At 42.2% G+C, this 22,652-nt stretch overlaps 1 protein-coding gene across 1 annotated transcript in view; it reads right to left on the bottom strand.

The window, feature by feature from the left end:
* Positions 1–5,938: 5,938 nt before the first annotated feature.
* LOC101156916 (neuropilin-1a) overlaps positions 5,939–22,652 on the bottom strand; it is a 74,549-nt gene continuing 57,835 nt past the window's right edge. Inside the window, exons 14-18 of the mRNA XM_023965221.1 lie at positions 21,877–22,014; positions 19,973–20,268; positions 10,033–10,129; positions 9,868–9,912; positions 5,939–8,302 (exon numbers count right to left, since the gene is read on the bottom strand). Coding sequence (XP_023820989.1) covers positions 8,025–8,302; positions 9,868–9,912; positions 10,033–10,129; positions 19,973–20,268; positions 21,877–22,014 — 854 coding nt within the window. The 3' untranslated portion in view covers positions 5,939–8,024. The remainder of the gene's footprint in view (positions 8,303–9,867; positions 9,913–10,032; positions 10,130–19,972; positions 20,269–21,876; positions 22,015–22,652) is intronic.

The raw sequence follows: 22,652 nt of genomic DNA, 5'->3' as shown, positions 1-22,652 counted from the left end.
CTATCAATCAGCAGAATTTCTGGCACTTAAAAACCAACGTTTACACCCTGTTGACTGGTATCAACCTCAAGTACTAAGCAATCAAAGAATCACCTTTAAATATATGTTTTATTCAGTATGCAAATGATTTTGAAATTGCAGGATTTCAAATTAAAAAACGTGACAACCGCCTGAGACAAGATGTGCATCAAAAAGCCCCCCTCCCCCACACAAAAAAGGAATTAAAAAAATATGGGGGGGGGGCGGGTCCCACAGTAGGTGACAGAAACATGAAACTTTACAGAGTATTTATTAACTGAGTTTTGTGAAGCCACATCTTTTTTTTGGGCGTGTTGTTTTAATTTGGTAACATTTTGGGTGGAGGAAGTGTCATCCTCTAATTTAAAGGGATTTGTGATTTCAAAAAAAGAGAGATAGCTCCCGTACCCCACCGTGGCACTCAGACAGAGGAGGCTCTCTCTGTAGAAGTTCCCCAGAAGTTGAGATGAGAGTCCAGTCCTTTTCAGCTTCCTGTTCTGTTGAGCCTTCATCACCAGGTGGGATGAGTGCAGCGACCAGGTGAAGTCGGATGTGATGTGGATCCCCGGAACTTGATGTGGTCCACACCCTCCACCTCCTCTGAATGAGGGGGGGGTACCGCCTTCCTGAACCTTCTGCAGTCCACAATGACCTCCTTGGTCTTGGAGGTGTTCAGGATGAAGTTGTTGTCAGCACACCATCCTGTTAGGTGCTGGACCTCCTCTGTGTAGTGGGCCTCATCGTTGTTGGATATGAGACCCACTACAGTGGTGTCATCAGCAAACTTCACAACCATGTTTGGGGATGAAAAGTGGAGCAGTCATGTGTGAACAGAGTGAAGAGGGCGGGGCTGAGGACACACCCCTGTGGTGTTCCTGTGCTCAGGATCAATGTGGAGGATGTTGAGTCCTGATTCTCACCACTTGAGGCCTGTTGGTGAGAACGCCCCTGATCCAGAGGCACACAGAGGTAGGCAGTCCCATGTTGTGAAGCTTCAGCGACAGCTTATCCAGGATCACAGTGTGAAAGGCTGAGCTGAGGTCTACACACAGCATCCTGACGTGCGTGTTGGTGTGCTCCAGGTGGGACAGGTCCTGCTGCTTTCCTGGTGTCAGTCCTCCTCAGAGTAGAGCGCACCTGATGAAGCTGCAGGACGAGAGGCTGGGACTGTCAGAGATGACCAGTGTCTCTGCTGCCAGGAGTGTCAAAGCGTGCAAAGAAGGTGTTGAAGGTGTTCTGCGTGTTGCTGCTGTGGTCTGTGATGGTTCTGAGGCCTCTCCACATCTCCCGCGGGTTGTTATTAGCACAAAGCTCCTCTACACATTGTCTGTACCTGCATTTAGCCTGCTTGATTCCCTGCCTCAGCTCTGCTCTGCTCTTTTCTCCCCTAAATCTTTTACAAAAAATCAATATTTTACAGATAAACAAACAATTTAGATGCCAATAGTTTAGCATGATATTTAAGGAAATGATAATGGATTGGATTTATCTGCGCTTTTCCAGATGCTCAAAGTGCTTAAAATGTGTCCATTCACACTTGGTGATGGTAGCTGCTGATGTAGCCACAGCTGTCCTGGGGCAGCTGCCAGTTCCTCTGACCATCACCAGGACATTCATACACATTCACACTCCAGAGGAGCCACACTGGAGGCAGGAAGGGTGAAGTGTCTTGCCCAAGGACACAGCGACAGTTCACTAGGGTGAGCGGGGATCGAACCGCCGACCCTTTGATCATTGGCTGACCTGGCGGAGGCTCAACAACCTGAGCCATTGCCCATCTTTTAAGACTTTTTCCAGACACAATCAAATTTCTGCAAAACTTTCTTTTCTACATTTAAATACAGGGACTTTGTTTGCCGTAATATTTTCAACATTCATTCATACAAAGAAAACTCTAATAAGGACAACTTCTGACTAAATCTGTTCATTCACATGAAGAACATCGTTCTCTCTTTAACAACAGCTTTTGAGCCAAATGCTCCACTGACAAGGTGACAGATCTAAATCTGGAGGGGTCTTGAGTACTGGGAGTCTGCAGACTGACCTGAAATCACAAATCTTTCTGGAACTTGCATTATGACACTAGGGAGCAGTTCTCCTCCAACCATGGGCGAGTCGGATTGCATCCTCACACGTGCAACCAACCCACTACAGCTATTGTAAGTTTTGCAGCCACACCACAGCAGTGGGATTGTGAAGCAGTGAGGCAGCACACAGGGAGGGGCTCCAACAAACAGGAATTTGATCAAAATACAACAAAGATGTTAAGAACTTTAGCAGGTCAAGGCCACAGGAGAGCTGCTCTTTGCACACTTGGACAGTGTTGTTGTCTGCATACAGATTGCCTTATCTTGTCCACAAACTCACAGTGAGGCAGGAAAGGCCCAGCAGAGACAAAACTTCCACAGGAAGCCCAGGCAGCTGCACTGAGTGCTTTGGTGATGAGAAATCCTGAATATTGGCTTCAGATCGTAATAATTCAGGTTTACTGATACATCTGGCTGATGTTACACCGTCTGACCCATTATAAAAGACCCTACTGGTCTTAAACAAAGACTGTGAGCAGGATCTCTGTAGAGGAAGTTGTGGGTAATTGGCCTAAATCTGGACCACTTTTTAGTGTTTCAGACATGTGTTACTGAGGGTGGATGTGAGCCTCAGTTATCAGCTGGGTCTATCTGATTCTGGGATGTGACCCTAAAGTCAAATTCTAGCCATTACGTGAGCCAAAATGTGTTGGAGCCAGAAATTTGTCCAAAGTCTATATAAAAATGTTTAATTAGTCATAACTACTTGATCAAAGCTGTCCTATATAACCCTTCATATCATATTTGATACACACATTTCTGAGACTTCTATGTCACTAGTATGATCCAAACTTTCCTTCACGGGCCTGTAACATGCTGTTTTTAGTCCTTTTAAAGTAAACAATATCCATGTATATGATAACACCTTTGGCACACAAAAGAACAACTTTTTTTATTAAATATTACTTATTGGAAGTAAGATGCCTTGATCTCTGAGGCACCGCCTTTCGCTCTGTGTGGGTACTGACCATTTCATGACGTCAACCTAGAACCGGTCTCGGCAGCGTATCTGCATCTCACCCACCAAAACAAACGTTTTCAAAAATGGATGTGCATATTGTGCGTAATAAAGGAAAGCGTTCTTGCCAAACACTGCTATCTCTGCTGAGAAAATGGGGGTGTGTGTTAGCCTGGGGGCGGTGCTGGCAGCACAGATTCTTCCTGGAAGGGGCTGTTCTCACCGGACTACGTCAGCTCGTGAGCACCCGCTCGTTTAGGTGGATTGGGAAAGGCTGGTGCAGGGTTTTAGAGGAATACTCAGAAATCCACAAACAGTCAAAGTTCCGCTTTGGGGTTTCTGTTTGTGGAGACTGAACATTATTATACACTTTAAAGGTCGAACGATTGATTTTCAATGGTGTAGACCGTTTAAAAACCCACTGTTTATAACCTGGTCCATGTTTTCTGCCCTGTCATCCCACCAGAGGCAGGAAAACATTTTTCTAATTTTCTAAACTTCATGGTGAGAATACTTCTTCCATTGTTAGTTAATGTTTAAACTGACGACTTGCTGCATTGAAAGAATTCCAAATTTGTTGATAAATTTTCTTTATAATGCAGTTACAGTAAGTTACGGTAAATATGTGTGAATCAAATTGGAGACAGTGAGTAAATGAGGTGGTTTTTCCCCGAACTCTCATGTCAATATTTTTGCATCTTGAACTAATATTGTTTAGTGCAAAAACTTACTAAATAACCCAACCTATCATAACTGATACTATCTATATCTCATTATAAATGACATTGTATGTTTCTTTATTTAAAAGGGTTTAAAAAACATCTTAATCCCAAAAAGTTGTGATTGTCTGTCAATTCTTCAATGTCGTGGGGTTACAGGGTTAAACGCAAATGAGTAGCAAACAGGAAACGTGGGTCACGTTTGACCTTCTTTTAGGAGTCAACTTCTTGGTGCAGTTCCTAAAATAAAAGCCCAAAATCCGACAGTTGCTGATGGGGATCATGTCCAACCACAGTACCACGATTACTGAGAACTCATGTACTCTTAAACCTATAAATGTACACACAGTAAAGGAAGTTATCACATCTCTAGCAAACTTTAAAGCAAAGGATATCCATGGACTTGATACAATATTTCTGAAAATATATAATCAATATATAATCATTATATAATCAATACTCATTTGCAGAATGCACCTTTCAATACCACACTAAAATCTGCTGTCGTAACTCCAAGTTATAATTCAGGACATTAAGAAGTTGTAATGAACTACAGACCAATAAGTATCCTTTCTGTCTTCTTAAAAGTTGCATATGGAAGAGCAGTTATCAACACATCTAGAAAAAGAGGCCCTTCTACATCCCATGCAGTTGGGTTTCAGAAAGAGTCCTACTACTGAGGCTGCACGTTGTTATCTTCTAGAATGCATTACTGTAAATCAGGTCTAGACACAGGGAAGGTAGTGGGGGCTGTACATTTTTAGACATGAGCAAAGCTTTCAAAATGCAAACTTAGAGAAATGCTGCATTCATGTGGTGTTGGGGGGTTGAAAAGTGACTGTCCAACTGGAAAAACACAAATGAACATCAGAGAAACAACAAATCATTCAACACCACATAAATGCAGAACAACTTTTTGCATCTAAATAAAGGTCAATATATTTGTAGAGCGCCATCTATGGGGAGACAACAGAATTACTGAGAAAACAACACTGTCATAGTGTTTTAGTATTAGTTGAACTAAGCAAAAAGTAGACGTAAACATAAAGGAGAATATATAAAGTTTACCTTTTACTTGCTATACTCAAGTATACTTAATCAAATAAACTACTACTTTTTGCCAAGAGAAAAAATGTTCATGTCATCCTGCCTGGAGTTTGTCCTCCGGGTCCAAGTTTAGACCTTAATATTGAAGCTTTCAGCAGTAACATGCGTCTCTGGGATTATTTCCATCAAGAATACATGCAAGGTCATTTTCTTGGTAAAGTACAACGTAACTGCTCTAAATGTACTGATAAATGCCTTTTTACATGGTTCTTAGCAGAATGTCAGTTCAGACAAACAGGATGGTCTTTTCTGTTGAATAAGATTTGATTTCATCACAGTTTTTGTCATATGCTCCTCCCCAGATCCTCCAAATTTAACTCCTCTGACGCTAAATGTTGTTTTCACCACTGAAAACGGCATGATTTACACACTGATGACAAGACAAGAGCAGGAATTCTCTTAAAATTTCCTCGCATCCATTCACTATCAAAATACAGATTTACTTGAGTAAATAGATAAAAATGCTCTTCTGGCTTGGCCATAGGGCGCCCCCTGGTGGTTTTAGTTGAAACACCAACCAGCCTCTGGTGACATGTCAAACATATCTTAAAAGGTGTTTTGCTAAATTAGGGAAATAATATATATTAAAATACCTGCTATTTATACACTGCAAAATCAGAATGTTAAGAAGGTAAAAACACCAAAAACTTGAAAATAATCTTATCAATATAACTTTCTACAGCCAAAAAAATCTTAATTTAAGAAAACCTGTCTTAGTGACTAGATTTTTTAAATTAAGATAAGAATTCTTGAAAAGACTAATTTACTTAGCCCATTGACATTTTTTGTCCGTTTAAAGAATTTTGTTAAATTTCAGGAATTTCTCACTCATTTCTACAGAGCCTGTTTTAGGGCTACAGAAAGAGGAATAAACTGGGTTTATATCACTTTTAACTGAGAAATCTCTCAGAAAACTAGTCCACCATTTAATGTATATTTATAGAAATAAGGTTTATGAAAGAGTTTTTAAAATCTTTAAATGTGTACCTTAATGGTGGTTCTGACAGCAGAAAATCAAACCAGGCAAGTTTTAGAATAAACAGAAAGAGTTTGTTACTTAAAACATTTATTTGATCCAACTCTTTGGAATGTAATAGTCAGTGATGAGAGTCTGAGACAACAGCGACAGATGAGTCTGGGTTCTGGCCAGAAAGTCAAAGTACAAACAATACTTTTAGTCACATAAGGCCTCACTGCGTTCCAATTCTTTTCACTTCCACATGTCCTTTTTTTGTTTGTCTTTTTCTTTTTTAACGAGACGACAAATTACAGAAAAGATACCGACAAAAAAAATAGCTCTTTACTTTTCATACAAAGAAAAAAAAGTAAGGAAACCATGGCACGTACAATCAGTGACAGTACAGAACACAAGGTGATATTATAGCAAGTAAATAAAACAGTTACGCTTCAAAACAGACGCTTTGAGAATGAAACCCATCTCTGCAAATTGTACATTTTAGAGCTCTAACACTGTGGAAAAGCAAAAGGAACAATAACACTGTTCTCTCCCCACCACTTCTCTCCTTAATCAACAATATAAACACATAGAGTTTTTTTTAAATATATCAGTGCAACATTTGTTTTCACTTTGAGTGCTGCAGCATCTTTTCTACCATGTCAAATGCTTTAGTTTTCTGCTCTGAAGGTGAGTGCAGTGAAAAACCAGGAAAAGTTTCAGCGGCCAAACAGAGTCAAGTTTCTCTATAGGATGAATCATAACTACTTTAAAATGAAGTCAATGACTGTCTGGAGGCTGATTTGGTTCATTTTTGTTGTGCAAATTTAAAACACAGTAAATTTTGAGTAAATTAAATTCAAATTCAGGCTAATTACTTAAAAAAATCAACACCAATAACAACAGAATTGGCTTTTAGTAAGTAAAACAAAGTGATTGAGGAATTTAATTGCTCAAAAAGTTTTAAAATTGCTTTTTGCCAATTTGAACAAAGACACTTTCACTTCATTTCAAGTAATTTAATGAAGAAAAAACATCAAAATGCAACCATTTCCATTAGGAGAAGAATCCAAGGAGTTTTTAATCCAGAAATCCAGTTCTGAACCCCTCATGTCTTTTTAGGGCAGTCTTCCTGATAAATCTCAAACAGTAATGTTCTGAGACACAGAGAAGAACCTTGATTGTGGCCCATGATCCATTTTCCTGGTGCTGAGGTTTTCCGTTTTACCCTGTGGTGAAAAAAAGACTCTTTGTAACCATCCGTCTGGAACAAACCAGGAGCTTCATTTCCACAAAGAAAGGAAAGGATGCTGCAGCACTTTGATCCTTTTTCTATAAAAGAGGGTGCTCAAATATATTAAAACGTATGTACAATCTGTTGGATGTGTCATGTGCCATGAAAATGAGGCTTTCGGAGCTCCGACGCGACTTCTTCTGGCTTCCAGAAGCTAAAGATCGTTCAAGAGTTTAGTCCATGTGAGAACAATCGTCAAGAAGGCATGAGGATGTACAGACCAGGAGCCTCGAAGCGCTGCTCTGATCGCAGTCTGCAGATGCTCTTTCTGTGAAGGAGCTTTCAGCTGATGAGGAAAGAACCAGCGGAACCAAAGGCAACAGAAAAACTGGAGGGTGGGAATAAAGAAAAAAGGCACTGCCGGAGCTGGATGCAGGTCAACGGGGCCTGATGGCGCCTGCTTCACTCGCACTCACACAAGCACACACCTCACGTGTTCATCTATCTACGTGCCTTCAATGCAAATGTGCACGTTCACACTCTCACCAGGACGTATGAGCAGCTAAGGAGCCCAAGTTTCACAAGCTTTGCTCATTCTGTGAAACGACGACGTCTGAACGACAAACGAAAGGCCTTTCATAAAACGACACAAAACCATTTCTCCCCTCTGAATTGGTCTCAACACCAGCATGTGATTACATGAACAAAGCACGTCCAAAAAACAGAGAATCTGTAGTTTTCTTTCTTTTTTTAGCTGTACAAATTTTTTACACAGTGCCCCCTACAGGTCAGTCTCTTCCACTGCCACTCCTGAGAATTAGAATAGAATCGGCTCAATGTCAGCCCACCCTGCCGTCCCATTGTTGGCTTCAGCCACGCCTCCCTCTGTCCTGACTGGCTGCATGTCCATCACAGAGCAGTCACAGCTCCGCCCCTTGAGTCCCACTCACGCCTCTGAGTAATTATTCGTCTGTCCGTTCATTTTGTCCTTCTTTAGCTTCACGCCGTCCACAAGCTCAAAGTTATAGTTTTCCAAGGCGGACAAGTTCCTGTCTGTCATGCTGCCCTGTGAGCAGGCACAGTACAGCACCACACCGCAGATGGCGCCCAGGAAGACACCCAGCGCCGACATGGCGATGATGGTGATCAGGATGGGATCCAGGGTCTCCAGCATGTTGCTCTGGCCGCTGGGTTTACCAGAATCCTGTGAGAAGGAGTCAATGGCTGCAGGAGACAGAAAAAAGATTCAGGTTAAGACATTTCAAGTGGATCTTATTTTTTGCACTACAAGGTGCACTTACAGCCTTATTTTATTCACAATACGAGAATGCACCTTTGAATGTGAGGGTCCTTAGGCAAGACCCCTAATGCTACCGCCTCGCGAGCGCAGTTCAACTGAAGCTCACCGCTCCCCCAGGGGATGGGTCAAATGCGGAGAAGAATTTCCCCATTGAGGATAAATAAAGTATCCGAAAAAAATAAAAATAATCCAAAGCGCCTTATATGGATTCATTCAGGTTGTGTTTACTGATGTTGAAGCGACTTTGAGAGGAACACAGTTCTCTGTCATAGTGTTAGTCTGTTTTATTACGAGTTCCAAACAAGTTTGGGTGTTATGTAACCCCAGGAATATGAAGATCTCAAAAAGTCTCTTCAAGAAACGCTGAAAAGTTTTATGGATCAAGTGTCGGCTAAGCTAACACCGCTCTGGGAGATGATGGAAGAGTTCCGAAGATTTCGGGCTCAAAACGAGCAGCGAGAAAACCGGGTCGAGATTCTGGAGAAAAGACTGGACAATGTGGAACAGCAAGTAAGGATGAATAATGTCATTCTCACTGGAGTACCAATCAAGCCTCGAGCGAAAATGAATATTGAAAATTGTTAAATTGATTGACTTTTGATGATATTACTTCACTAGCTCCTAAAATTGATAAATTGATTCAAAAATCTTTCCTAATGTAGCATAACTTTGCACATGTTTTTAACTTTTGATACTTGATGAAATTTTTGCTATGAAAATTCCTGAAACAGTGTTGTGTCTATTTTACTGATATAGTATTATGTTTTAAAGCATATGAATGACTTTTAAAAGTAACATTATTTGCATATATTTCAGATGCTGAATTTGCCATGTTGATTTCTAAAATAGTTATTTTTGACGTAGTACTTAAGTAATTCATCTTTGGCATTTGCTTTATTGATACCTTATGATTATTAATTCTGTCTGATAAAACCTAGGAACCGGATATTGATAAATCATGTAATAAAATGGTTATAGTATAACGGGGTGGGATTATATAAGTTCGCTTCCTTCCACTCCCTTTCAAGCAATTTTTATTAATTATGTCTAATTATCCTAAGTTTGATTAGTTACTGTATGAATGTATAACTGATGATTATATTGTTTTTGTGTATTATTTCTATTTGATTGCTTGAAATAAACCATTTCAAATCAAATCAAATTATTGTGAAGACGCTAACATGGCGAACGTGTAGTGGTCCCAAGGTTGGGAGTTACAGATATTGTAAATACACTAATGTGGCTAACATGTTGTGTGTCCCAAGTTCTAGAGTTACTGTGAATGCGGTTAGTAAAGTCTGACTGACTCATGGGCTCATCTCTGACGCTTTCGTCTCGATTAATGCGTCTTACAGTTCGGTGTGCCTTATATATGACATACGTTTGAAAATAGACCATTTATGGACGGTGCGCCTTATACTCCGGTGCACCCTATAGAGCAGAGTAAACATCCAGATCGTCTACTGAGGCAGTTACTCAGAATACTTACGGAGCATCAGGATCTCAGTTGGTGGAGACGTGGGGACTTCTGGATCTGGAGTCAAAAAGTAGAACATCCATGAGGTCTAAGGTCATGTGTGAGGATGTGAGGCAGCCAAACATGACTAAAGACATCAGCTTTAAAACATTTCTGACATCTAGCAAAGCAACGCACCCCTGCAATCGTCACTGCTGAGTCCATCCATGATCTGGATGTTGTCCACAGCTATGTGGCCTGTGCTGTGTCTGTCTGCAATGCCCTCTACCACCACCTGCAGGCACACATGGAGCATTACATGCAGATGTGCAAACATCTGAGGAATCATTCAGAGCTGCAATTCTACGGTGGCCCAGAAGGGTCAAAACACAACACATTAACTTTACCCACAACACATTAACTTTACCCACAACACATTAACTCACAACACAACACATTAACTTTACCCACAACACATTAACTCACAACACAACACAATAACTCACAACACAACACAATAACTCACAACACATTAACTCACAACGGAAGTAAAGCTGCAATGGAAGTGCTTTTATTCTGAAATTAACGTCACAGTGAGCTGTGGAGGGAGCATGTTTCTTCTACAAGAGAAGCTACACAATGTTAACGCACACTCCTCCGTGCTGCACTCACACCCCTCTCTGTCGCTGCACGTGCTCCGCTCCTCTCCGTTCTTCAGCCCCCTCCTCTCACACTCACTCGGTCCCCAACACCCCCCACCCACCCACACACCCTCCCAGTCCCTGCCAGTGTTGCCAGATAGAGTCACAGTTTTCCAGCCCAAAAGTCATCTGAAAACCACCAGACACCGCAAAAACCCGCCCAACGGGGGGGGGGGGGGCAAAAAAATAAGATCATGTCAAATGAATTACACATTCACAAATCACAGATGTAGAAAGGGGATATTACTCGAATGGCTTTTTCACAGCTACCTGTCCAGTCTAAAAGCACAATCAAATCTATCTATCTATCTATGATTGGGAGAAACAACAATATATAGCTTTTGAAGATTTTTTCCCCTACTGGGCTGATTAAGTGCCCAATGCGGTGATTTTTCAAAATAAAACATTTCTCAAAATCAAAGATAGTTCAGACTATTAATAAAAGGAGTACAGTATTGTACAGCGGACCGGCCTTCTTCCATTCATTTTCTTAACCCGCCATAACCTATGTATAACCTCTTCCATCCTTGTGCTGCGCTTGCGCCAAAGCGCCCCGACTACTACCGTGTCAACCTGCTGCTATGATGACCGTATTTAGCGCTCTCTGTGTTGGACACACTGGAGGGGTGAAAAAGGGGGAAAACAACTCTGAGCTACAGAGGATGTGAACAGGTGGAGCGGAAAAGCAGGTAGAGAGGCGGAGGAGGGGCGTTGGCTTCAAACTGTCAGAGAGATGCAAACATGGCGTCAGATTCACACGCAGCTTTCCCTGCAGGAGTTGAAGCAGAGACTTTCTGGGACGATCTCATGAACTCAAACATGGAAACATGATTACCAAGTAGAACTCTCCAAAATATTAAACCTGATCTCTCCACATTCTCCGTGTCTACCATGCACTGATAAACACAGACATGCAGCGATCAGACCATAACGTTAGCTCGTAGCTCCGCCCACACGCGACCGCGGTGACAGTTTTAAACAACGCAACTTCTAAGAGGAGGGGCGGGGCGGCAAACCCCCAACAACAGGTTAGGTGACAGAACCCATTAAGCGTCTCTGCCTGGTGCGTTCACAGAGCTTCAGAACATAAGACTTCAACAGCCACCCAGCCTCACGTATTCATGAGGGGAAAAACCCGCCGAACAGACCCTAAAACCGCCCAAATTATGCATACCCGCCCAAAGCCATTTTTACCCGCAAATTTAGAACCAAAACCGCCCAATCTGGCAACACTGGTCCCTGCACGCGCTCCTCTCCTTTCTTCCCCTCCCTCTTCCTCTCACACATTCGCACGCGGTCCCCAACACTTGACACGACAAATGTGGAGAGATCGCACTGTCAGGCTTTAATGAACACAATTTCTAAGAGGCGGGGCGTTGCACTCCCCCAACAACAGGTTAGATGAGAGCCCGGTCCATTAAGCTCTGCCGTTCACGGAGCTTCAGTAGAACTCCAAAAGCCACACGGCCTAACGTAGGCCGCTATTATATATTCATGAGTGGGAAAGAACCCGCTGAACCGACCCTAAAACCGCCCAAATTATGCATTTTTGACCGCAAATTTACACCCAAAACCGCCCAATCTGGCAACGCTGCTGCTAGCTTCTCTTGTAGAAAATCATGCTCCCTCCACAGCTCACTGTGACGTTACTTTCTGTTAGGTAGTTAGCCGCTCAGCCCAGTGGAAATTTCAGAATAGAATCACTTCCATTGCTGCTTTACTTCCGTTGTGAGTTAATGTGTTGTGTTGTGAGTTAATGTGTTGTGAGTTATTGTGTTGTGTTGTGAGTTATTGTGTTGTGTTGTGAGTTAATGTGTTGTGTTGTGAGTTATTGTGTTGTGTTGTGAGTTAATGTGTTGTGTTGTGAGTTAATGTGTTGTGTTGTGAGTTAATGTGTTGTGTTGTGTGTTAATGTGTTCTGTTGTGAGTTAATGTGTTGTGTGTAAAGTTAATGTGTTGTGTGTAAAGTTAATGTCTTCTTCTTTCTCTTTCGGCTTTTCCCATCAGGGGTCGCCACAGCGAATCATCCTTTTCCACCTCACTCTATCATGGACATCTTCTACCCTAACACCAGCCAACTTCATGTCCTCTGTTAAGACATCCATATATCTCCTCTTTGGCCGTCCTCTTGCCCTCCGGCCAGGCAGCTCCATCTCCAACATCCTTCTACCAATATATCCACTATCCCTCCTCTGAACATGTCCAAACCATCTCAGTCTGGCTTCTCTGACTTTGTCGCTAACACAGGCAACATGAGCCGTCCCTCTGATGTACTCGTTCCTTATCCTGTCTAACCTGGTCACTCCTAAGGAGAACCTCAACATCTTCATCTCTGCTACCTCCATCTCAGCCTCTTGTCTCTGTCTCACTGCTACCGTCTCTAACCCATAGAGCAGAGCTGGTCTCACCACTGTCTTGTACACCTTTCCTTTGAGTCTTGCTGGCACTCTTCTGTCACACAACACTCCTGACACTTTCCTCCAACCGCTCCAACCTGCCTGCACTCGCCTCTTCACCTCTTTTCCACACTCCCCATCACACTGAACTGTTGACCCCAAGTACTTAAACTCCTGCACCTTCTTCACCTCAGCCCCCTGTAACCTAACGCTTCTACCTTGATCCCTCTCGTTCAGACACATGTATTCTGTCTTACTACGACTGACCTTCATACCTCTTCTTTCCAGAGCAAACCTCCACCTCTCTAGCTTTTCCTCCACCTGCTCTCTACTCTCACTGCAAATTACAATGTCATCCGCAAACATCATTGTCCAGGGAGATTCCTGTCTTACCTCGTCTGTCAGCCTGTCCATCAGCATAGCAAACAAAAAAGGACTCAAAGCTGATCCTTGGTGTAGTCCCACCTCCACCTTGAACTCCTCTGTCTGACCTACAGCACATCTCACCACCGTCATACTTCTCTCATACATGTCCTGAACTACTCTGACATACTTCTCTGCCACTCCAGACGACCTCATACAGTACCACAGCTCCTCCCTCGGCACCCTGTCATACGCCTTCTCTAAATCTACGAACACACAATGCAGCTCCTTCTGACCTTCTCTGTACTTTTCCATCAACATTCTCAAAGCAAAAATGGCATCAGTGGTGCTCTTACGGGGCATGAAACCATACTGCTGCTCACAGATCTCCACCTTCTTCCTAAGCCTGGCTTCCACTACTCTTTCCCACAGCTTCATTGTGTGGCTCATCAACTTTATTCCTCTATAGTTGCTGCAGTTCTGCGTGTCACCCTTGTTCTTAAAGATCGGGACCAGAACGCTTCTCCTCCATTCCTCAGGCATCTTCTCACTCTCTAAAATCCTATTGAACAACCTCGTTAGAAATTCCACTGCTGTCTCTCCTAAGCACTTCCATACCTCCACAGGTACGTCATCAGGACCAACGGCCTTTCCGCTCTTCATCCTTTTCAGAGCCTTCCTAACCTCATCCTTTCCAATCTCTGCTACTTCCTGCTCCACAACAACCACATCTTCCTCCCTTCTTTCCCTGTCATTTTCCTCGTTCATCAGCTCCTCAAAATACTCCTTCCATCTTTTCTGTACACTCTCCTGGGTTGTTAGCACCTTTCCGTCTCTGTCCTTAATCACCCTTATCTGTTGCACGTCCTTCCCATCTCTGTCTCTCTGTCTGGCTAGCCTGTACAAGTCCTTCTCTCCTTCCTTTGTGTCTAACCTGTCATAAAGCTCATCGTAAGCTTTCTGTTTGGCCTTTGCCACCTCTCTCTTCACTCTACGCTGCGCTTCCTTGTACTCCTGTCTACCTTCCTCAGTCCTTTCTACATCCCACTTCCTTTTAGCCAACCTCTTCCTCTGGACGCATTCCTGTACTTCCTCATTCCACCACCAAGTGTCTTTACCGTCTTTCCTCTTTCCAGATGACACACCTAGCACCTTCCTACCTGTTTCCCTGATAATCTCTGCTGTAGTTTCCCAGTCATCTGGAAGCTCATCCTGACCACCCAGGACCTGCCTCAACTTCTGCCTAAATTCCTCACAAGTTTCTTCATTCTGTAGCTTCCACCACTTGGTCTTCTTTTCTGTTTTCCCTCTCTTCTTCTTCCTGACCTCCAGAGTCATCTTACACACCACCATGCGGTGCTGTCTGGCTACACTCTCTCCTACCACCACTTTGCAGTCATTAACCTCTCTCAAATGACCTCGTCTACATAGGATGTAGTCCACCTGAGTACTCCTACCTCCACTTCTGTATGTCACTCTATGTTCCTCTCTCTTCTGGAAGTAAGTGTTGACTACAGCCATTTCCATCCTCTTCGCAAAGTCCACCACCATCTGTCCCTCCAGATTCCTTTCCTTCACACCAAACCTGCCCATCACCTCATCACCTCTGTTGCCCTCACCAACATGCCCATTAAAGTCTGCTCCAATAACAACTCTCTCTCCTCTGGGGATACTCTCTATGACCTCATCCAACTCACTCCAGAATCTCTCCTTCACTTCTAACTCACAGCCAACCTGTGGCGCATACCCACTGACTACATTCACCATCACCCCTTCAATTTCTAACTTTAGGCTCATCATCCTGTCTGAGACTCTTTTCACCTCTAGAACACTGTTTCCAAACTCCCCCTTCAGAATCACTCCTACCCCGTTTCTCTTCCTATCAACACCATGATAGAACAGTTTGTATCCTCCTCCAATACTACGTGCCTTGCTGCCCTTCCACCTTGTCTCCTGCACACACAGTACATCTACCTTCCTTCTCTCCATCATGTCTGCCAGCTCTCTGCCTTTCCCTGTCATTGTGCCAACGTTAAGAGTCCCTATTCTCAAACCTATGTTCCTGCCTTTTCCCTTCTCTCTCTGGCAACGGACCCTTCTGCCTCCCCTCTTTCTTCCACCAACAGTAGTCAAATTTCCACCGACACCCTGTAGGTTAACAGCATCGGTGGCGGTCGTTGTTAACCCGGGCCTCGACCGATCCGGTATGTCTAAAGTGTTGTGGATGATTCGCATGGTTATTTTGGCAATTTTTACGCCAGATGCCCTTCCTGACGCAACCCTCTCTATTTATCCGGGCTTGGGACCGGCACAGAAGTAACTGGCTTGCAACCCCTGTGGCTAGATTGTGTGTAAAGTTAATGTGTTGTGTGTAAAGTTAATGTGTTGTGTTGTGACCCTTCTGGGCCACCGTACTATTCACACAAATTCATTCAGGTAGAAAGTTATTGAGTCAAATCAGCACAAGCTTAAAATGAATGAAAACAAGAGGGTAAATTTGAAAAAAAAAATGTAAAAAACAGTTTTGAAATCAAAGGTACACTTTGTAAACGTAAAGGAAATGTTGAATACTTAACCAAAAATGTGAATTAAAAACATTATTTAGATTTTAATACATTTTGAAAACTCGAAAAAGAAAAGAAAAAAGAAAATGCTAACATTTATCACCTGCTGTTTTGTGTTTTCTGTTTCTGTTTTTAAGCAGTTTTTTGTTTCTCTCCCTCTCATTGACTGAAGGAGAACTGGACTGAGTGACTCCTCCCCCTGACATTCCAAACAGGAAGTACCTGCTGGCTCCAAAAAAGCCAAAATCCTATAGACTTCTATGGAGAAATAAGCAGCTGTCACTCAGTCTTTCTATTGGTCAGAATAACCGTTCTTGCTCTGATACCTTGTTAACGTGTTCTTGATTATCCCAGTTTTTTCATATTTTTGTCTGTAGTTCAAGTTATTGAAGTTATACACTGAACAATTAGATGCCTCAATACAGGTAGGTGGTCTTGCGTCAAACTTTAACATTTCGGTAAGTCTGTTACCAGAAATCTAAATTAACTTTCAAACAATTTTTTGGCAATTGATTACTTTCTTTTGTGATCGGTTTGACATTTTACAAATCCTTTAACTATTTTCTTTTGACTGCGCAATAAATGTTTGCTGTGGAGATTTGAACCAGGCTTTTGTATCGAATAACATAAATGCCAAAAATTGAAAGGGCGTAAAGACAACTAAGCGGGCGTATTTAGAAACTGAGTGAGTGAACCTTAAAACTGTGATGGCGCAATTCTAACCAAGCGACCCCATATTTTACAACTGAACGGATGAAATCCTAACTGAGCAGTGATCCTGCTCGGTCAGTTCTCTTTTGCGCCCTCACCTGGATTTACGCTCAGTGTTAAGGGGGCGTTTTTGTCACTTGGGGGCGGCATTCAGGGGTGTGTTTGTCACTTCGGGGCAGGAACCTTTCTGGTTGATCTGATTGGCTGAAATTTGCATGTCAAGCAGCGGGGCGGGACTTTCATTTTGGGGCTTTAATAGAAATCGAACGGCGGCTGTAACGTGGATTAAAAGCATTAAAACGGTGACAAATGCAGTGAATTTCACATGAGAAAAACATACAGCACAGAAAAACCCGCTGGACTTTCTTACCTTAGTTTTGGGTCGTTGGTTAATGTTTTAATCCACGTTACATCCGCGTTTTTTTTTCTATGATTGCTTCTAACAGGGGGGGACAAACAAGTTTGACACAAAGAGCCGACATCTCTAACTGTGATAGTCAAAGAGCCACACCACACACTGACCTGCCAGACAGGCACACAATTAAAGCCATATTATTTCTCATAACCCCCTCCTCTCCTCTCCTTACAACAGCACTGGATTAAACGGCGCCGTTTCAGTTTTGAGTGTTTTTCAACATCTCTATCAAACACGCCAGCTTCCCTTTCCTCATGATCATCAGACTCCGTCTCTTTGCCCTGCGGCTCCAAAGAACAGTGAAAGCAGACGCGTCAGGCCAAGTTTAAGTCCTGGCGTAACTCGCCCGTTGCTGCGTCCCGGTAAGGGGGCAGGATGGACAGCATTTCACGGTCATCTGCTGGAAGTAGCAGCGCTCAGCCTCGAGTCGATCTTCCAACACAGGCCTTTCCTTTTCCGCGGAAACTCAGCTGCTGCTGCGTCTTCTTGTCTTGTCGGAGTTAGTTTTCCAGCGTCCTCACTTGTGAACCATGGATTCATTATTTTAAATTCTCTGGCAGCAGAGGTTCGATAAGTTAGAAAGATCTTCACAGATTCAGACTTTCTGCTTCAATAACTCTTCTGATAAACGTTCAAATGTGTCAGCAAGTATCTCAATCCTTTTGTATTAACACAGAGAGTGAACCACAAATGCATTTCTAAAGAAAAAAGATCGTTTTTTGCCTTTTAATCAGAATTGTTCGCTTCAAACTGTGAATGCAGACATGCAGCAGCCGGCTGCCAAGAGACCGTCAACAAAGTGCAACCTCTGAACTATGAAACACCACTGTGTAAAAATCAATAATCTTACAAAAAAATCATAAAATTATGGTAATGCATATTCTTGTTACAATACATATTTTGTAGGAAAGTCCATCTTTATTTTATCTTGTTGCATATACTTTTTCAAATTTTAATAGATATGAATGATGACTAAAGTTATCAGTAACTTGACATGACCTTATTGTCATACTAAAATAAAGAATGTCAATAGTTCACTTTGTTTATTTATAGGAATTTTTCATATTTACAAATGGATCAGATTTGGTCAAAAATCCTCAATAGCTCTGAAGATGCCAGATTTTTTTTTTGCAAAATCTTTATTTTAGTAGGAAAATATAATATAATAAAATAAAATAAGGTCATGATTAATCAGTACAGGAAGTTTTGTGTCAGTAACTACAGCATCTTCAAAGCCATTGAGCATTTTTGACCATATCTGGTCAATATTTAAATATGAAAAATTCCTAACAATAAACAACGTGAATTATGACATAATCTTTATTGCAGTAGGACAATGAGGTCATGATTACTCAGTACAGGAGGTTTGGTGACAGAAGCTTTAGTATCTTCAGAGCTATTGAGTATTTATGTTATGATTCATATCTCTATTAAATTATAAAAACTATAAGCATAAAACAGTGGTTGACTTTCTAACTAAATTTAGTATAATAAATAATAATGTAGCATGACTATGCTGACGAGTCTTCATTATCAGTTCATATAAATATAGACATGTATTCGCTTTTTAAAAGTTTACTGATTTTTACATAATGCTGTTTCACAGAGGTTGCACTTTGTTGACGGTCCCTTAGCAGCCGGCTCGCTGCTCTGTTTGCATTCACAGCTTGAAACGAACAATTCTGATTAAAAGGCAATAAAAACGAATTTTTTTCTTTAAAAATGCTTTTGTAGTTCACTCTCTGTGTTAATACAAAATGAGTGAGATACTTGCTGACACATTTGAACGTTTATCAGAAGAGTTATTGAAGCAGGAAGTCCGTCTGTGAAGATCTAATTTAACCGAACTGCTGCTGCTCTATTCCCGTGTTCCTCCGCGTAGCTGATAGCTGCAGTTTAAACTGTGCCTCATAATCGTGTCTCTTTGCATTTCCAGGGTTTCCAAACGAAGTTGTTCTGCATTATTCACATATCTGCTCCTTTGTACTATGGGGGGGGGGGGTCTTCTTTCACGGCCTTATGGTTGTGAAAGTACTGAATATAGAAAATATGATAAAAGGCAGAGATCCGCACGCAGCTCAAGAGCCGCCTGTTAACCCCCCCCCCCCGCACTGAAAATGAAGGTCCCGCCCCTCTGCCTCGCCGATAGGCCATGCAAATTTCAGCCAATCAGATCAACCAGAAAGGTTCCTGCCCCAAAAGTGACAAAAACGCCCCCCTTAATACTGAGCGTAAATCCACATGAGCGCGCAAAAAGGAATTGACCGCGAAAGATCACTTCTCAGTTAGAATTGCGCCTGCGTGGTTTTAAGGTTCACTCACTCAGTTCCTAAATACGCCCGCTTAGTTGTCTTTACGCCCTTTCACTTATTGGCAGATTTGTAATTCCATACTTTTGAACTCTGCTGACTTTCACATCACAATGGTGCTGAGATTACAGCGTTTTGAATTTCTTTTACAGTTTCAAATTCTTTTGACGTCTTACACATAATCTTCTAAAGACTAAGTTCCCTCATAACTTAAAGATCTCAGTTCCATTTTTCTTAGAGAAGATTTTTTTTTTTAGAATTTCCATGTTAGAATGGGACTTGAGCCGTCAACTGCCTGCTTCAGCTCTGGAGGCAGACACTAACTCGAGCTTTAAGATTAGAACCAAATTCTTTTTTTTTTTTTTTTAAATGCATTTAGTTTCTTCTACTAAAACCAAGAACTGGCCATATTTATTTGTATGCATGAATAACTGATTATTGCAGATGTTGGGGTGTTTTTGTTTTATATATAACTACAACTATAACTAGGATCTCAACAGATTTTCTTTGGTCATCATTTCTTTGGACTTTTCCGTTTAGAAATAAACCCTACCTCATCTTTTTTTTGCTGTTTTAATATGAAAAGCCTTTCAATTTTTGTTTCTGTTAAAAAAAACATTATTTTAGGAAATAAAAAAACAGACAAATACTTAATTTGGTGCAGTGACTTAAGGTTTACCTGGAAGGAGTGGCTTGACCTCGGCAGCGAAACGCGTCCCTCCCTCCACCGGCTGCCCTTGTGTTTGTCACTGACCCACAGGATCGCCTCCTCATCCCTTCTGTACTTGACAAGCAGCGCACCATTGTGTCCGGTGGACAAGTGGTACCAAAACGACATGCAGAGGCTGGTGTCTTGTGTGTTGATGGAGGGGCTGATCAGCCTGGCCACCCTGACCTCCTCATTGTTCTCCCCACCAGTTTTACTCGGAGCGTCTCTGTCAGTCAGCTGCATGTGGATGAAGTTCCCAGGTCTGCCTGCAGGGGGCAGTAAAAGACAGAAAGTGTCAAGCAAAGAAGCTTTTCTGCAGCTTTAAAACAACATAGAAGCATGCAAATATGCATTTAGTGCACTTTTTAACACAAAAAGGATCAAGTATTTATGACGAAAAGCCTTGAAAGCCTTCATGCTTTGGTCCACACAGAGGACTAAAAACTACAGAATGAATTTTAGTTGCCCCAGGGGAAACTCTCAGCCCTCCTGTCACAAAAGACTCATTCTTTACAGCTGATCTGGTTATGTCAAAAACTGGAGGAGAAATCATTTGTTGTGGAGTTGCTGTCGCCTCACACCAATATCCATCACATCCAGGAAGGTCTGGCCTTCTCTCCATTCGCCTGAACGAGGAGAAAAGCTGAGCGATGGGGCCCGGTGATGGATTTCACTTTAGGACCTCAAGGTTGTTCTTCTTTTATGGAGGAACCCTGCAGCTCATAACATCTCTAAAGTCATGCTGTCAATAATGGCAGAGAAAATGTGTGCTTTTCTGCACGTATTTGCAAGGCTGCTGTAGATAAATGATTTATTCCAGGCTTTGCTAAAGTTGTGTTTGTTTTCTTGAATATTTGATGCACATTTGGCAAGTCATTTGTCTTGAATGTACCAATGTGAGAAGGTAAGATCAAATTGTCTCAAATTTGAGGGTATAGACAAAAATTTACGATAAAGTTTAGGGTTAGGATGACGACACATTTTGTTTAAAATCTCACAATAGTTTATTGTTTTCTCACAACGTAAGAGCTGAGCGTGAAAGTCTGAACTTGATGTTTCATTGCTCAGAAGTCTCTGACCGCTGTAGACTTCAACACAAATGGTTAGCCAGCCAATAAGAGTATATAGACTTGACCAAGGTTTCTCAGCTACAGTTCCAATCGAGCTCAGGATTTATGCATGATGGTCTGTTTCAGAACACCTCACCTTGTGGTGTTCCCCAGGGTTCTGTCCTGTGCCCAGTTTGATTCATTCCTCTTGGGAAGCTAGTTAGCAAATTTAGTCACATCATTTTAATGCAGAGGATATATTGCTCCTCTGAAAAAGTTTACAACAATTTATACCACCGTGGTCGGGGTGAATACTGGATTTTGAATGGCTGCAGGGTGTCCGTTAAATAGTGACAATAGACACCTAGAAAAGAAGTTCCGGTCACATAGCCAGAATATTGGATATCATTGCACTGGCCTAAACACTACTTGTTAGCCTGAACAACACAAACTTGGAACATACTGTATGGTGTGTACAATATTCCAGAGTTGATCACAACAGCAAGACAATGAATAAAACTCACTGTCCTTCACATGACTCAATGATGGACATGCAACAGCAGTGTTGACTTTAATTTTAAATAGTACGTTGTCTGTTTTCTGACTTTATTGCTTGAAACAGAGTTGATAAGTAATTTCTGAGTATTCCTTTATTCAAATTGTCGTGAATCAGGAGCCGATACACTGCCGCTCTGCAGAAACTATCTTAGAAAAACGATAGGATTTTTGATTTGGCTTAAAAACGGCATCATCCTAATTAAAAGACCAACATTAAAGATGCTCCAAAAGGTGTTATTTATGAACAGAAGCCCACACTTGTTCTACCTGTGTGGTCAAAGATGGGCCCTCTGTGGACGGCAGACTCCTCGCTGGTGTGGATGACCCATTCTGCTCCTGAGCTACGCTCTCCGTTCCAGCCGCACAGCGACGGCGTGTCAAAGCTGCAGGCGAACCAGACGTAAGCTGCAGGAAAAACCAGAGAGTGCAACCCATCAGTTTCCCACAAACTTTCCACCACCAAATACACCTAAGGGTCTGTTCCCTCCCATAACACCTTCTACCTTAACACGTTTTACCACAAAGACCTTCTCAGTGCAGATTCATAAGTGTGTGCTGCAGAATGGCTGGGATTCATTATCTTCTGGTTGGTTCACTAGTACTTTTTTAACTAAGCTGCTAACTTTCCTCTACAAAGCCCAGATTTGCTCTTATAAATCCTTCCAGGGAGCCACATAAAGCATTACTAGAGGTTCTTGTAAAGTTCTTATGAGGCAAACTGCACACAGAGGAAGGCAGAGCTTAATAATGTGAAGTAGCTTTACTGACAAATAAGCTTCGTTTACGAGGAGGCAGTCTGAAGAAACAACCTTTCCATTATCATGAGAAACTGTACTTCAGCCTCCACTGTGACTTCCAGCATGTTGTTCCCCTCCACAGCAAGAAACAGAGGCAGACTGCATATATTCACCATTAGCAAAACATTTCCAATCAGGAAAATATGGTCTTCTTTTCTCCCATTTGTGTCATTTAGAAATCTGATCTCACGGCTGGATCCGAATCAATGCGGAAAAGTCCGACGTGTTGTTTCTGGGAGGCTAATG

Source organism: Oryzias latipes, chromosome 17 (genome assembly GCF_002234675.1).
Source record: "Oryzias latipes chromosome 17, ASM223467v1".
NCBI classification, from domain to species: domain Eukaryota; kingdom Metazoa; phylum Chordata; class Actinopteri; order Beloniformes; family Adrianichthyidae; genus Oryzias; species Oryzias latipes.
This window is presented reverse-complemented; position numbering and strand designations above follow the sequence as displayed.